Genomic DNA, 18,090 nt, shown 5'->3' with positions numbered 1-18,090 from the left:
TTCAATATCTAGCGGATCCGACAGACTTCGTTCTGTCAAATAGATTTGATTTATTATCTATTACATATTATTATTATCTTTATTGAATAGCATTAACGTTCAAATTGACTCTACATTTAGTTATAAAATATTTGGATGGGAAAAATAAAAGGGCTGTTTTAGGGATTTTATGCAAATTATTCGAATTTTTATCGCCGTAAAAACCATCCTTAGACTTTAAGGAACATTTTAAAATAAGAATTGTTAAGATTGGTTCATGTGTTGTTGAGTTATGCTCTTAACAACACATTTTGTGATTCATTTTTATATTATAGATAAGGTCACCAGGTATTGAGGTAGATATTTTTGATTTATTTATTAATAGCAGTTTACATTTCAGCCTTCAAAAAAGTTTCAATTTAGGCGAGCATCAAAATTCCATCACATGACTACGGAATTATATTACGGAATACATTAAGAAATTACCACAGTACGGTAATTTTATTAAAACCTAATCAGCTTATCGTCCGTGTTTTTTACTTTTTTGGTGCGTTCATTAGTTTAATGCATTTTTAGCATTTGCAGAATTGTAATTACTCTCATTGCAAAGGAAAATGTATTTTCAAATAATGAATCTGTTATATGTGCAACTGTAGTCCTTTTTGTTTCGCTCCGGTGGTAATTACTCAAGTCTCAAGGTGTCTGTAAAATGTGTATTGTTACTCGTACATTCTGAACCATGTTCTTGATGAAATTTTATTATAAGTTTTTTTTTATTTATTTACGCTGTAGCCACCAGGGTTATTAGCGACAAAAAAATATAATACAGGTAAAGTTAGAAAAAATTACAATAATTGATACAGTCCTGAGTCTTTAAGATAACTTATTGTGTTTTTATTGTTCTTGTTTTTTCCTAGAGATTCCTTTATATTATTTGGGGTAGTGTGCTTCTTTCTTGTTGCTTCATATGTTTTGCAAAGAATTAGTATATGCTTCACAAAGAGTGTTTCTTGACAATTTTCACACAGTGGCGGCACAGTTCGCGTAAAGAGGTATTTATGTGTAAAGTTACTGAGTCCTAGTAGCAAACGTGTTATTCTCATTTGGTCGTGTCTATTCGCTGTGGGTTGGAGCCACGGTTTTACTAATTGTTTGATTTCCTTGAGTTTATTTTGTGATGCACTCCACTTATTTTGCCACACACTTAACACTTTATATTTTATCTCTGAATTGATGTCATCTGAAGAAACCTCATTAATAAGAATGGAATCCTGGCTGAAGGATGCTAAGCAGGCTAGTTCATCTGCTTCTTCATTTCCTTGTATACCTGAATGTGATGGAACAAACATGAAGTCAACAGTGATCTTATTAGTATTTAGAATCTCTATTTCTGATTTGATATGTGAGGCAATTGGATTATTGGTATAGTCGGTTCGCTATATTTACGCGGGTTTCGGATTAAAAATTTTATTGTAAGTATATATATTTAGGGATTCTACAGTATTCACTGTCTTCCCTCGCTCAACCGTTTCCATCTCTCTCTGTTGGTGCATTCTCCATCGTTTAGTCCTCTCTTACTCATGGCGTCGTCTACTTCGTTCCTCCAGGATTTTCGGGGTCGTCCTCTTTTCCTCCTTCCTATGGGGCTCCATTCGGTTATTCTCTTTATCCATCTGCTGTCGCTAGTTCTTCTTACATGTCCATACCACTTTAGTCTTTTTTGTTCTATATATGTTAGTATGTCTGTTTCTATTGATGTTCTTTGCTTTATTTCGTCATTACTTCTCCTATCCATTCTTGTTACTCTGCAGCATCTTCGCAGGCATTCCATCTCTGTTGCTACTATCTTACTGCTGTTTTTCTTGTTTATGATCCAATTTTCAGCCCCATATGTCATAATACTTCGCACTAATGTTTTATAAATCTGCGTTTTTGTCTTCATATTTAGGTGTCTATCCCACCATACTGAGTTAAGTTGTCGGATTGCTGTTCTTGTTTGTCCTAATCTTTGTGTAATTTCTTCCTCTGTTGTTGCCTTTTTCGTGATTATAAACCCCAGGTATTTGAATTTATCCTTTCCTTTGATTGTTACGTTGTCATCAATCTGTAGATCTTCTATGTCTTCTTCACTTGTAGATAGGTACTCTGTTTTCGCGAGGTTAATATCTAGGCTAGCCTTGTAAGTACCCAGTTTTAATTACCTGCTCTTTGGGGAAATATCAACTGGTCAAATGAAATGAAAAATAATCCGTAACTTTTTTTAATTAAATAATAATGGAAAATCTTTTATATAATTGACAGTATAATAAGGAGAATTACTTCAATAATGGAGTCTAATGTGACTAATATAAAACTAATAATAATTTTATATTACACTTCACACAGAAAATATGGTCTATGTATATTTGTGCCATGGAGAGAATTTCTAATGAAAAATAATTATTATCAAAAATATCATAATCGTCATCATCATCACTGTCATCACCATTAATTGTTATTATCATTGGACTTATTTCGTTTATTTTATTTTCACGAGTCCACCAATCTTCTATTAGTTTCTCGCACTTGAATATACAGTTGCACCACACTTCTGGAGTTACAATGAAAGTGCCTTTCGCCAAGTTTCCCGAACTGCATCGTCGCTATAACCGTTAGGCCCAATATGGTTGTCATAATATTGTTTTGCTATTCCCCATATATATTCGATGGGATTAAACTGGCAATGATACGGTGACAGACGTTAAACTTGATGACCGTAACTTTCAATAATCTGATCCACAACAAAGGTTTTTGGTTTTGCGTGGATATTTGCCAAGCGTAATAATTCTGATTTTAAAATATGTTGTGTAAATGGTATATGTGCCTTTGTCGACCATTCTTTAATTTTATTAACAGTCCAAGAATTCGTTGGACTTTTGTTTAATACTTCAGAATGGTAAGGTGCATTGTCTAAAATAATTACGCTGGGCTCACTTAAACCTGGGAGAAATTTTTTCATGTAACCATTTTACAAACATTTCTGTGTTCATATTATCGTGATAGTCACTTGATTTTGATTTAGATGAAAATATTAAATCAGCACCTTCTATAAAACCCGATTTCCCTCCTGCATGTAAAATTATGTGTCGCTTCCCTTCTCCATCAGTATGTTTGATAGACTTTACGTTATCATCTTGCCATATTCTCTTGGTATTCCCCTAGAAAATATCCATGTTTCGTCTAAATATATAAAATTTGCGCTTTCTTCTTTTAATTTAGAATATTTTCTTAGAAAGTTAATTCTTTTACGCACAACAGAACTTCTTTCACAAAGGGCTTTTCTGTTATCCTCCTTTTGAAATTTGAAACCCAAATTATGTATCACTTGCAATAGACTTGTTCTGCCAATTTCGTCAAATTTTTTATCTTTTAATTCCGAGAGAATTGTATTTAAGGTCACATGTTCCTTGTTGGCTCGCATTCGATAAATGGTATCACGAATTTCAAATTTTTTTCCATCTGGAATGTCTGTCGTTTTCAATGATAGGCGAGTTTTTCGGAGATCTTCTTTCGGCCGTTCATTATTGCGATTTTGTAATACTCCTCTTAGTTTGGTTTCACTAATTCCTAGAGCATCACATACGCGTTATTGAACAGACATTACCGATTTTAAAGGACCGCCATTTTCTTTTTCATCCGTAAACTACTTATGTACACTACAAATTAGACTATCTACATCTAACACACGTCTAGGCATTTTTAAATATTTCCACCAAACATACAATGTCAACACTGGCAAAGAATCAATTCAACTGCAATATTGTAACAAATTTATACCTACCCTAATGTTATTTTAATGTATTTTAAAATATGACCATTAATGCAGTTTTTACCTAATTTTCTGGGAAGTCGTTTACTGCAACTGGTTATCAAGTCACTGAGTCATTAGCATAATTTTGTTAATCCGAAACCCGCGTAAATATAGCGAACCGACTATATATAAACGTTTGATAGTGTGAAGTGAGCCTAGCGAATCGTTTAATATGAGACATAAGCCTGTGCTTAATTTTACGTCTTTACGGATTTTTCATCAGCTACCTCTCATATACCTATTAGAATCTTTAAATATTTGTATAAGATTTGAATGTGAAATCAGTGATTTTTTTACAAATAGACTGATGTACTTGAGGAGAACTAAGCTAGGTATCTGCCTATACTTTTCACTTACGTCGTGAATAAATTTATGAATAAGTCTTCTACAGTGACAGGAACAAAACTCAAATACCATCGTTTTCAAAGTACAAAAATTGCCATAGTTTAGAAAACCTTAAATATTTTTATATTTACATTAAAATATTGTATTTAATTTTATATTATAATCCATTTCCAGTTCACTGACTAGAACAATAATGTACCTGCACATCCATTTAGAAATTCCGAACACAAATCCCTTTATCTCTAAGTGCAATGGTTAACGCCGTCGGGGAATTAGGTGAAAAGCTATTACCATTTTTCATTCCATACTTTTTGGTTTGCATAAATTGTACGACACAGTTTCATTCTTCTATTTGAAAAATCACGCTCATATCAAAGTTGAATATTTCAATAAAAAGAACATAGGTTTTTGTTTCCATAGCTGAGCACAATGCGAAATATGTGTAGAAATTGGATTAAAATATGAATATTTCAAATCATGATTTTCATTTTATCAATAATCTTGCTTTTAGTTTAATTTAATTTTATCATAGATTAAAAATAAATTTTAAAATAAACTCTATAAAATAATAATATGGATACGCTATGTGAATAGAATACAAATTTTTTTATATACATACTCAAATGTCCACGTCTGCAAGCTACTGTTGGCAACATAAGTGATGCTAAAAAAATGAAACATTGATAAAATATCGTACCATATAATATATTGTATCGAGATATCGATATACGATAATATCGGAAAAAGTATATTGATGTGAGCGAGCTGATTGAGGGGCTTGAACGCGGAAATCCCATAGCAATTTCTCTTTGCGACGCGTCGAAGGCTTTTGACTGCATTTCACACGACATATTGCTTTACAAAATAATTGCCTAGAAAAAAATTTACGAACTTTCTTATTCTAAAAAATGTAAGCAAATATGTCTTACTAATACTCTAATCGTTTCTACTTATCTACAGTTAAACTTACAAAAAAATTTTAATATTAGGAAAATCCCGAAGCCGCCTTTTTATTGTCTATTATTTTATATTATGTCCATCGTCTCGTAAAATTCTTATACCTTTATTTGTACTTTCAAATCAATTGAGGATTAACAGTTCTTGAGATACTTTAATTACGATAAAGCGCTTTTCATTGAAGTACGACATATTCTTATTTATATTTTAGTTTTAAACATATGCCTGCATATTTAATTTCTAAAAGATATTTCTAAATTTACAAATCGAGAATCATATCAAATATATATATATATATATATATATATATATATATATATATACGAGGCATGTTTTTTAAGTAAGTACCGTTTTTCGATTCCGCCGCCGCAGCGCTACGATCGGCGTTCCGCGCATGAGCGCTGGTTACCTACATCTCTTGTCTAAGCACTGACGCCATTACAGTCTGATTCTTCATTGTATACTTGTTTACTCCAGTGTTTAAGATGCCTCCAACAATCGTGAGTCACGCTGATTGTGAAGTACGGGCTGTTATACGATTTCTTAGTGCTAAAGACGTAAAACCGATCGATATTCATCGTGAGATCGTTGAAGTTTACGGACAAAACATTATGAGTGATGGAATGGTAAGAAAATGGGTGAGAGCATTTAAAGATGGCCGCACAAATGTGCATGATGAAGAACGGAGTGGGCGTCCTTCGGTCGTTAATGAAAATTTGGTGCAGAAAGTGGACGAAAAGGTGAGTGAAATCAGACGCTTTACAATTTCATCATGGTCCGACTGCTTTCCTCAGTATTCTCGTAGTGTTTTGTATCGCATTGTTACCGAAAACTTGAATTACCGGAAATTGTGTTCACGTTGGGTTCCAAAAATGTTGACGGATTTGCACAAAACCCAACGTTTAGGCAGTGCATTGACTTTCCTTGAGCGGTACCAAAGTGAAGGTGAAGATTTTTTAGACCAAATTGTTACTGGTGACGAAACGTGGGTGGCCTACGTCACACCAGAATTGAAACAACAATCCATGGAATGGCGACATTCATCATCACCCAAAAGAGTGAAGTTTAAGCAAACAATTTCTGCCCGGCAAATCATGTGCACAGTTTTTTTAGGACAGAAAAGGAGTATTGCTAGTGGAGTTTCTGCCTCGTAATGAGACAATCAATGCAGCGTCTTATTGTGAGATATTGAAAAATCTGCGTCGTGCAATCCAGAACAAAAGACGTGGCAAGTTGAGTAAGAGTATCGTTTTGCTACATGAAAATGCTTATCCACATGTGGCTAATTAGACCAAAGATCTCATCAAATCATTTAAATGGGAAACTCTAGATCATTCTCCATACAGCCCTGATCTGGCGCCCAGCGACTACCATTTGTTCCAGCACTTGAAGAAACACCTGAAACACCTGGGCGGTCAGCGTCTTTAAGACGATAACGAAGTCAAAACATTTGTGATGCAGTGGTTAACAAGTCAGGCGGCAGACTTTTATCAGGAGGGTATTCAAAAAAAAACGGCACGTTATGACAAGTGCCTCAATATTCACGGAAATTATGTCGAAAAGTAGATTAAGGTACAGGCTTTCATGTAAAAATAAAATTATTGCCATATCTTTGCACGTCTTTTTTAATTCCAAAACAATACTTACTTAAAAAACACGCCTCGTATATATATATATATATATATATATATATATATATATATATATATATATATATATAAATATATATATATATATATATATATATATATATATATATATATATATATATAAATGTATATATGTATGTTTATATAAACAAAATCTGGTTTTTTAGTTCATTTTGTAAGATATTCGGTCACTTTATTCCATTTGATAAATTGTCGTCCGAGAAACTCGAAAGAAACAAAGAAGAAGGGTGCGTGGATATACTATATTTACTCCAGCATCAAGCGATTAATCAATCTTGAAAGTGACAGACTGCTTAGGTACATGTTTCCTCCTTTCCCCATCCATCACACTTTAGCCAGTCTTGAGGAGTTTGTATTACTATAATTAAATGATCTACAACGTCAACTGCGGACCATCCATCAATAAATTGATGAAGCGATCATCAAACATTTTGTTTTCTGCTCTTAATCGAGTGAAAAATTTTCTGACAAAAACTAGAAGATATTGCTTTTAGCTTACATGAGAAGTTTTAATAAAAGCCAATATAGAGAACTAACAAATAAGGTGTGGTTAAACTGTAGGTCTAAATGATAAATTATTGAGAATAGTGTTCATGGTTTATTTTATACAGCATATTTAAACATGCATAAAAAATAAATATTACGCTTATTATTTTTTTTCACTATGGTGTTAGTGTTAAATAAATATTAAAAAGAAATGGCAATAACCCTAGAGTACTAACGTACGTAAATTTTACGTAATACCGATTTTAATCTGACAGCTACTGAAAGAAAACTAAACGTGGCAATGCTTAGCCGCGTGGGCTATTCTATCCTCACTTCATGGTCAATAAAACAAATGAATACTCGCTTTGATTTTAGTTTGGGTTAGGCTTTGACCTTAGTAGTTATAACATTCTGTACGTAAAAGACACGTGTGGTTGGTATCGGCGTAAAAAGTTTTGTACGTAGTTGTGACGTGTTGTTATTATTAACGTATAAATAAGATGTCTGCAAAATAAAATGTTAATTTAAAGCGTCCTCTTACTGAGAAAGAATTGGAGGAAATTATTAATAGTGACTTAAGTGATACAAAAGATGATCTAGAGGAGTTAGAAAATCCATTTGACAGCTACGATAGTATTGAAGATAGAGACTATGATCCTACACAGGACGAAGAAAATGTCTTACAAAACTAGCTAACACCTGGGCAGATATACCAGCAGAAACTCACAAAGAAACAAGAAATGCATGCTCTCGTAAAAGAATTAAAATTACGCAGCAGCCGTGATTAGAATCAACATAACATATACTGATAACCGTATTGAACAAAAATCGTCTGTTATAATATGGGATAAACAGTCTTTAGTAGGTAAAAACAGTTATAAGTTGTGTAATATACCAATAAATGATGGAGGTAGTAAAGTCGCATCCAGAAATATTGTTTATATCTGTCCAGGTCCAACCAACTTAGCTAAAGATGCTATAGAAGCTATAGATGTTTTTAATTAATTTTTTACAGATCAGATTCTGGACGAAGTTTTCAGAAACGACAGAATTACCAGAGAAGTACCAGACAAAAAAAGGTACTATTTTAGAAACGACACTGCCTGAACTGAAAGCACTGTTAGGTTTGTTATTTTTATCTGCGGCTTTAAAAAATAATCACCTCTCAGCTGACGTTTCGTTTGATAGCACTTATTGTGGCCATAGATATAAAGCAACAATGAGTAAAGAAAGGTTTAACTTTTTGATTAATTCTTTATGATTTGATAACTTCTTGACAAGAGAAGAACGTAAAAAAGAAAGTAGTTTTGCTCCAATATCTAAAATTTGGAACTTGTTTATTGAAAACTGTGTCAAAAATTATAAAGCTAGTTCATATGTGACAATCGACGAACAACTCCTAGGATTTCGTGACAGGTGTCCATTTCTCATGTATATACCAAACAAACCTAGTAAATACGGCATAAAAATATTTATGGTTTGCGATGTGGCTACGAAATATGTAATAAGTGCAACACCGTATCTGAGTAAATCTACTGTAATCAACGTCATTTCTTTAGCAGAACATTTTGTCACAAGCCTGACGAGACATTTACATGGAAGTAGACGTAATGTGACAATGGACTGGTTTTCCAGCATCCCTCTTGCGAATAAATTATTATCTTCCTCTTACAATTTGACTATGGTCGGAACACTGCGGAAAAATAAGGGAGAAATACCTCAAATTGCTCAATAACAAAACTTGGAAGTGCGGTTCAAGTATGTTTGTGTACCATGAAAACATGACTTTATTATCTTATAGACCTAAGCAAAATAAGACAGTTCTTCTACTTTCAACTATGCATTTTTCTGGAAACAATAATCATGAAACAACAAAACCCGAAATAATCCATACATATAATTCAACTAAAGGGGCTGTAGATACGTTTGACCAAATTTCTCAGAATATTTGCTGTAATAGGAAGACTAGAAGGTGGCAGCTATGCATATTTTACAATATGAAGAATATTGCAGGAATAAACGCTTTTTTAATCTACCATCATAATGCAACTAAAAGCCAACAGGAGGCATTATCAAGATTAAATTTTATGCTGAAACTTCATGAACAATCAACGAAGACGTGGCAACAAATAAAACTCCAAACAGTACTAACTTTATCAAGAAGTCTCAAAGAGAGTCTTTCCATGCCTTTGAATCAATGCATGTTGCTGAAGACCGCCGAGGTCTCCAAGGGAAAGGAAAACGAACTTACTGTAGTTTATGCTCTACAGCAAAGAAACGAATGACAACTACCAAATGTTACAAGTGTGGGAGTGCCTTGTGTGGAGAGCCTCAAATAAAAATGTGTATGGAATGTGTACATCAATAGAAGATTATCGTTTCTATATTTATAATGTTTATTATATGTACAGGTTTATCGTGTACATATTATTACAAGATTCTATTCTGTGTCAAAAGTATCTATTTTATGTTGTTTATGTTTGGATTATTAATATTTGATTGTTTTTTATTTGTATCGTTCCTGAATAAACTTCTCTTGAAATTAAAGCATGTTGTTTTAACTAGATATAAAATAAAAAGAAAATACTAGACCTAAATCAGAGAGTACGTAAAATTTACGTATAGTTAGCATTTACGTATGTTAAAGAAACGTTGTTATGCAGGGTAAAGTATTTGGCAGAAGAGGACCGGGACGCCGTCGTATCTCGTGGTTGAAAAATCTCCGACAATGGTTTGGGATGACCTCAGCGGAGCTGTTTCGTAGAGCAGTCAACAAAACCATGATAGCCTTGATGATCGCCAACATCCGGACCGGATAAGGCACTGAAGAAGAAGAAGAAGAAAGAAACGTTAGTATTCTAGGGTTAAGGATATTGCCACGATGACAAGATTAAAAGTAGAGTCCTTTTTCTAATTTCTAACTATGTCGATATCAAAATAACCAAATTTCGATCTGAGACGCCAACGTATTTGGCCAGGAATCGAATTATCAACCGACTAGACTCCTCACAGGAAAATGAATGCGCTTCGGCCACCTGAGCCGGGCCGACTTCCAGAATAACAAACTTTTTAACTTGGGCAATAAAATATCCTAATAAAACTATTTCATATTCTGATGAGAGGAAAATTTCCTTGTCGATCGTGGTGAAGTTGGTCATTAAGTTCATCTACTCTAGTAATATTTTTGCCCTACAGACTCTGCTTGATAAATACTGATACTTATTTTGAGAATAATGTCTCTTTTTTAAAATTTTTGAATAGAAAGTGTTCCACTATACTACATTTTGTGAGTTTTCCGTTTATTAGGATGATTGTTTTCAGTTCCTTGACTGAATATGCTTTTCAGTCCAATGTTTAGCATAACAATGCAACTACAAACTAGAAGTTTAAGAGAATTTTTAAATAAAGTGGCGTCCATATTATTGACTGTTCTACATTCTACATAATACATCATCAGTTCCTCTACTGGATACAATGGTGCTCTGTGAATATTCATGAAGTATCGATACACTGTATTATTCGAACTAATTAAACTTGATACTCATATCAACAAGCAATCTTATTTATTATTGGTGGAAGTTAGCTTTAATATGCCACATATATTACGTTCAATCAGTGACAAAAACAGTATATTCTATTATACAGAGTGTGTCAAAATAAGCGGGATGGTCATATATTTCGCGAAATTTACATCGGATAAAAAAATGAAAACACCTGTTCAATATTTTTTAAAATCTATGGAATAATACCAAATATAATCCCTTAGCCCCACCATCTGTGGATGGGGCTGGGTACAACTTTGAAATATGAAATAGAAACCTCCATTTTTATTGCAGACTTTGATTTCTTATGCAAAAATAAGTAACTTGTATTTCTGATCTATACTTTTTTTTTCTGAAACTACAGCGCAATTTCAGGCAAATTAAAAAAAATCGGATAATGTTTGTTTACTTTTTCATGTACAATCCGAATCTGCAATAAAAAATTAATTTTTTATTTAAAAATTTATTCACACAGTTATACACACAGTTATATTCCATAGTCTATAAATCTATTTCCACAAAACGTTGAATTTAATATTGCTTCCACAGCAAGACCTATCACCTAAAAAAATAATTATCTCAATATCTGCCATAGTTTTTGCGTTATTTTATTTAAACTTTTACATCGACATTCAGCTAATCTCAGAATAGCGAGGAATGGCCTTAATATTTCATAGTTGTCTAGTGGATCTCGTAGCCTAGTGAATACACCAAAGTTCTACAGTTCCTCAAAATCACTAATCTTTTTAATAAAATTTAATACCTACTGTGTAACTTCTAAGAATTATGATAGATAAAGGTACAATATGTCAACAGTGCAATTCTGCCCTTAGCCTAAACCATATATTAACGAACTGCCAACAGTACACCCGCCAAGCCTGGAAAAATAAAGACATCGATTTTATTTAAATTTTTAAAGAGAAGAAAAAAATCTGCATACACATCCCTGTGACTCACCCAGGTAGTGTTGGGTTCCTAATACCCTAAAGAAATTAGGACCAAATACCAGGACCACATGCCCGAGGGAGTTATATCTTTGGCACTTCGTCTCGTCACCACTCAGAGACAGTTGGCGTCCAACTAAAAACTCCATTACATCAGGATGGAAAGGCTGTTTAAGGCAAAATATCTCTCCTTATGCCCTGCTATCACACGATTCCCATTCTTTCTTTCATACATTCATCAAGAAAACTACACCCACACGAACAATAAAAGACTTTCATCCCCCTGTTTTAGCGAGGATGCCATCTCCCTCGCGTCGTATATGTCTCATTCTCTCCTATTTCAGCATGTGATAGTCCGAACCCCACCAAAGTGCTACTAGCTCGTTTTAAAATTCTGTTGCGAGTTCCATCTTCTCTCGTTCTTTTGAAGAGAGCTGCTCCCTGATAAATTTGTGGATTCGTGTCCACCACCTCTCATTCCTCATCATTGTGTCCACCATTTCTCTCATGGAATTAAACATTCTGCAGTTACACTCTTTTTCAAACTTCTCTCTTTAATCCGCCCAACGCTTACACTCCAACATCGTGTGCGTCATAGTATCCGAGAGACCACAGTAAAGACACTGATCGAACCGTGCCCTTCTAAACCTGAAAAGGTGGCTGGGGAAGCAGCCATGGCCTGTGAGCATTTTTTGCTTCAGATAATAATCAAGCTGCCTATGCCCACAGTCCACTCAGATTCAAAGGTTCAGGATTAGTGACTTCGTCCACTTCGCCATATCACCTGTTGCATCCCTCTCTTACTGCCACTGATCGACTGAAACTATTCTTTTGGCAGTCTCATCTCAGTCATCTCTTGCTCTCCAACGTTCCTCCCCTACGACTATGAATCCTGGCCCTTTTAACTGCTAGCACATGTAAAGGAACACAGCCGGTGATCACCCACAGAACGGCAGCTGACACAGTCCTGTGGGCACATGCTACCCGCAGCAGACTAGTTCTGTCTTCGCGTGTCATGAGGCTCTTGTAAGTTGGTATTTTTACCGCCTTACTTCAGACTGGGGCTGGGTAAAGGACGATAGACTACACAACACCATGAAGTGCCCTTCTTCTTTCGGATCTGGGTCCACCGATATTGGACATTATCCTCCCCAGCGCAGCCATTCTCTGAATAGCTGTTCCCCCCAACTCGCAACCTGGTGAAAAGTAACTCTCAAAAAGATATCGCTTGCAAATATTTTAAACTCTCCCGTTTTTTAAAAAATTTAATACCTACTATATAATCTCTAAGATTAAATCAACTGTACCGTGCCAATGACCTTAGTTGTCGAGGCACTTAAGCTAAATCAAAAAAATTTTAGTTATTTATTCGATAATAATTCTTATTTAAAATAAATAATATAACTTAAATAACAACTTTGTTTTCTTATCTGATATACGAATCTGTATAATAATTTTTCGATTAAAATAAGGAGAAAATGCATTAAAAACTCTCATGTAGGTTTAAAGATAACATCTTCTGATACACCACGTTCTAAGACAACTTCTTTACTATAACGTCCCTTCAAATACTCCCGGAGCGATATTCAAGAACAAATCTAATTACCTTTGGCTTCTCGTTAACCCGCTGTACCAGGATATTGCGCTACACTTAAATGCAACGTTTCGGTTAATGCAGCTCTTTTGTTCTACTTCAGTAACCAGCTCTGATAAACTTCATTTCGCCCGGTAACGTTTTAGCCCTAAAAATCCTTTCCATTGCATTAAAAACCATAATCAACTTAATCATTTGACTTTAAGCATACTGATTCTCTCGTTAAGAGACCGAATAATAAATGTATGCAATGTAAACTTGGAATAATTAACATGATTAACTTAATAAGATTCTTTAGCTTCACATCACATTTCCCATTTTGCTTTTAAGGTTTCTTGGATTAATATTTTATCTTTTGTCTGTATGGCATAAAGAATCTTATGACTAGTCTTAGGCAAATATGCAAAAATAATAAAAAATATGCGCATAAGGATAATATACTAATTTACCCAAAAATATGGATTAAATATGCATTTCATTTAAAAAATATGCATTTTTTTAGAAGATATGCATACTGTCAATTTAATAATGGTATAATTATTATTGTTTATTTTAATAATTAGAAAACAATATAAATAAATTTAAAAACTAAGTAGGTAATTGTAATGTACTAATTAATTGTAATGAAAGTAGTAAAAAAGTAGAATACTATTCCTTAGAATTATGGAAATAATAAATAACCAAATGTTTTTCAAAATTTTTTAATAAAAACTTATGGCTTCTATTTGTGTACATATATTTCTAAATTAAGAAACTTCTTTCCATATCAAGTTTCTGGAAACCATTCTGTTTTTGAAATACTGTTTCAAATTTTTGAAAAATATCTTTTTACTGTCACCTTTAACAGGTTGACTGCAGTGTGCCCCAATCCTGTACACACTATCATATCCATAAGCCCTTTTGAGGAAATCAAAACATCGGTCCTGCGGGCCACACCGTATTGTTTTTTCAATCGGCTTTTTATACAAATATTTGATTATCGATATATTATTTTAAGTCTTTTATATCATTTTTTTGCAATATACAACAAATATAGTATGTTCAGCAATGTGGTACTCAGTGCTTCACAGACCTGACTAATTTAAATTTGACCTTGTCCATCCAGATTCGGCACAAAGTTGATGTGGTCGGCTCACACACCCAAGTGATCAATCCTGCCTCTAAGGAACATGTGTATAGTGTTGTAAAGTGGGATCCATATGTCCGAAGATCAAACCGGTCACACTTCGCTATTGAAGTGATACCTATCTGACCCCTAGGCGTTTCCTACACCCCTCCTCAGCGTGTGACTTACGTGAGGAGTCTTATGATCTGAAAGTTACTTTGGATGTCCTAGGTAATGGAACACCCTCTGTTTTTATTGACCGTGGTTAAGCCACCTAACTGTGGGGATGGCACACATATCGGCTTTTCTCCCTATTTACTTTATTGACTGTATTGAAGTTACTCTAACTTAACATCGGGACTAGTGTCCCTAAAAAAAAACCAGGCCACCAGACTGGGCTGATGACTCTCTGTCCGAAAAAAGTGTGTGCTCGGAGACTCAGCCGCCGATTTGCCAAAATAAATTTTGTTGATGTGCCTGAGGGGCTGGTATAAAAGGCCTGACGAGTCTTTTATACATTTTGATTAAGATTTTTTGTGACGAAACAGCATTTATATGATATTCGATGTTCAGTTAAGAACGTGTTTTGGTTTAGACAGTGACCGGTTTTTTCTTGTGCTATATTTTTATACTATTTTACTACTATTTATATACTTTTTATACTAAGTACCACTACTACTATGCTAACTTAACTATAGAGTGTGCATTCCCAAGTGTATACTGCTCTCACACACCTCATGTATATGTTTTTTGGATTTTTTTATTTTTTCACTACATGCTAAACTATTACTATGTGTGCGTGTGTTGGGGTGTGCATTCCCAGGTGTATATTGCCCTCACACACCCCGGTGTATATTGGTCTTATATACTATCGTTTTAGTCCCGCCAGACTGTGACTGAACTGCTGCAGCCATCCAAACTCATCCAACCAACCATCTTTTGATTGACTGCAGTAGTTCATCATCATCAGTTGGCACTACAGCCCTTCGTGAGCCTTGGCCTGCTTCAAAACATTTTTCCATCCCTCCCTATCGAGTGCCTGTCTTCTCCAGCCCCTCACTTCAATCTCCCTCAGATCTTCCTGTACATCGTCCAGATATCTGAGTTTAGGTCGCCCCCTTCTTCTTCTTCCGACCGGCCTGTTTAGCATAGTTATTTTAGTGGGATCACTCTCATCCATCCGCATAACGTAGCCCACCCACCTTAGGCGGTTTACTTTGATGGTCTTCACAATATCTGCATCACCAAAAAGTCTATAGAGTTCAAAGTTATATCGCCTTCTCCACAGACCCTGTTCGTTTACTCCGCCATATATGGTCCTCAATACTTTTCTTTCAAAGACTCGCAGTAACTCTTCATCTCGGGTCGTCATTGCCCATGTTTCCGATCCGTATGTGAGCACTGGGCGTATTATTGTTTTATAAAGTTTGCACTTTGTTGCTATTGACATACTTCTCGCTCTTAGTTGAGGGCCCAGACCAAAATAACAACGGTTAGCCATGCATATTCTTTTTTTTTATCTCGTTGGATGTGTTATTTTTGTAGTCTACCAGTGATCCTAAGTAGCAGAATTCTTCTACCGTTTCTATCGTTTCGTGTTGCACCTCTAAGTTATTTTGTTAAATTCTTAATATGGCCGGCATATATTTAGTTTTCTGGATTTTAATCAGAAGTCCGATGTTTTCTGCGGCATTTTTGATACGTGTGAAAGTCTCCACTGCTTCATTTTGGGTTCTTCCAATTATGACGATATCATCAGCGTATGCCATTATTTTTATACTACGGGTATATATCGTACCTTTTAAGTTTATTCCCGAATCTCTCATAACTTTTTCTAACGCTAGGTTGAACAGCGTGCATGATAGCGCATCTCCCTGGCGCAGTCCTCTGTTGGTTTTAAATGGTTTTGAAACATCCCCTTGTATGCGCACTTTACATTCGACTTTCATCATTGTCATTTTAATTAATTCTACCAATCCTTTTGGTATTCCTAATTCGATCATCGCCGAATATAATTGGGGCCTGTCAATAGTATCGTACGCTGCCTTAAAGTCTACAAAGATGTAATGGCAGTCTATGTCGTACTCCGTCGTTTTTTCTAATATTTGTCTGATGGATAATATGTGATCAATGGTAGATTTATTTTTCAAGAAGCCTCTTTGGTAGGATCCTATTATATTATCAGTATACCGTGCCTTAAGTATCAGGGACACAATTTTAGTTTAGGACTGCAGTAGTCCTGTCCCATTTTTTTTTTGGTGTTCAATGTCTAGAAAAAGGTTGATTTGATTACTCTGTGACTACTCGTTAGTTCCAAAAAAACACTAACACCACGGTAAAAAAAAACACTGTTAACTATTAGACACCGAGCAAAAAAAAATCGAGCAATAAGCCGTAAGCAATACTAATTAACACATCATAGTTTAAAATTTAACTAAATGTTAAAACCAACTTTAAATAGTTTAAAAAATAAATTTGATGGATCGGTCTCCCATTAAGGAATGTTAATCTCATTTATGTTTCCTAAGAATAGTCGAATTTTATTGTTTTTTATTAAGGGTGTTTTTACATTGACAAATACTAATGAGCGGGCATTCAAAATCGGTCGTTATACGCAGGTTGTCTCTTTATAGGTATGGTCGCTTACAGAGATTGAACTATATTTTGTTTATTATTTTTTTTTACATTTATATTTTATTACAAATCAGGTAAAACAATTTTAAAATATGCTTTTTTATTGCAGAGTTTCCTGAGTTTCCTCCTACGATTAGTGTTGAAGGAGAGCCTTTAGATTTCAAGGACACACTGAAAGCAAACTGCTCATGTTCCCCGTCAAAACCAAAGGCGTTTCTAATGTTGCTGTTAAATAATTTAACGGTAAGCTTAGAACTTTCATTTTATTATTGAGAAAATAAAAACTTGAAGTTTTCTTTTTTGGAGACCAAAACTTCTTTAACTTTAACCTTAAAATTATAAAAAGTGAAATTCACATAGACATAACTAAATAATAATTGATATATTTTAGTTAAACCTGCATACAATTTGCTGATTGCTTTGTGGCTGGTGATCAGCGCTTAGTTTAAGTTTCGCGATAAATTATTATCAAATAAAATAATATTAAACAGGTAAACTCACAAGCGTACCATATTTCTGCAACTATTTGGCTTTGAAACGAGTTCGTGTCCAGTTACAGGAAAAGAAGGTGTTAGCGTCAGTTTTTTGAGATTCTAAAGGTATTTTGTTTATGAGTTACTTACAAACTGGTATAACAATGAATTCTGAATATCATAGAAGAATTTCAAAAAGCTGAAGAAAAAAAACTGACCAGGTTTGCAGTAGAACAAATTCTTCTTCATTAGGACAATGCACTGTCTTATATAAGTATTGTGACAATGGCTAAAATTCATGAATCAATTGTTGTTAAAAGTTTGAATTGTTGGAGAATCCACCTTGTTTACCAGATTTGACCCCTAGCGATTTCTGTCTGTTTCAATAACTAAAAATATTAATGCATGTCATTACAGCTGTAGAAGTGTATTTTACAGCTCTTTCAGATTCTCAGTTTATGTATGGAATCCATAAATTGGAATCTGGTTAAAATAAGCGTATTGAAGACTC

The 18,090-nt window shown here is 34.4% G+C and overlaps 1 protein-coding gene across 1 annotated transcript in view; it reads left to right on the top strand.

The window, feature by feature from the left end:
• LOC140447197 (uncharacterized) overlaps positions 1 to 18,090 on the top strand; it is a 173,731-nt gene that overhangs the window by 139,326 nt on the left and 16,315 nt on the right. The window contains exon 4 of the mRNA XM_072539710.1: positions 17,216 to 17,349. Within this exon, the coding sequence (XP_072395811.1) occupies positions 17,216 to 17,349 (134 nt within the window). The remainder of the gene's footprint in view (positions 1 to 17,215; positions 17,350 to 18,090) is intronic.

Source organism: Diabrotica undecimpunctata, chromosome 8, assembly GCF_040954645.1.
Source record: "Diabrotica undecimpunctata isolate CICGRU chromosome 8, icDiaUnde3, whole genome shotgun sequence".
NCBI lineage: Eukaryota > Metazoa > Arthropoda > Insecta > Coleoptera > Chrysomelidae > Diabrotica > Diabrotica undecimpunctata.
The sequence above is the reverse complement of the archived record's forward strand: the minus strand, read 5'-3'. Positions and strand labels throughout refer to the sequence as shown.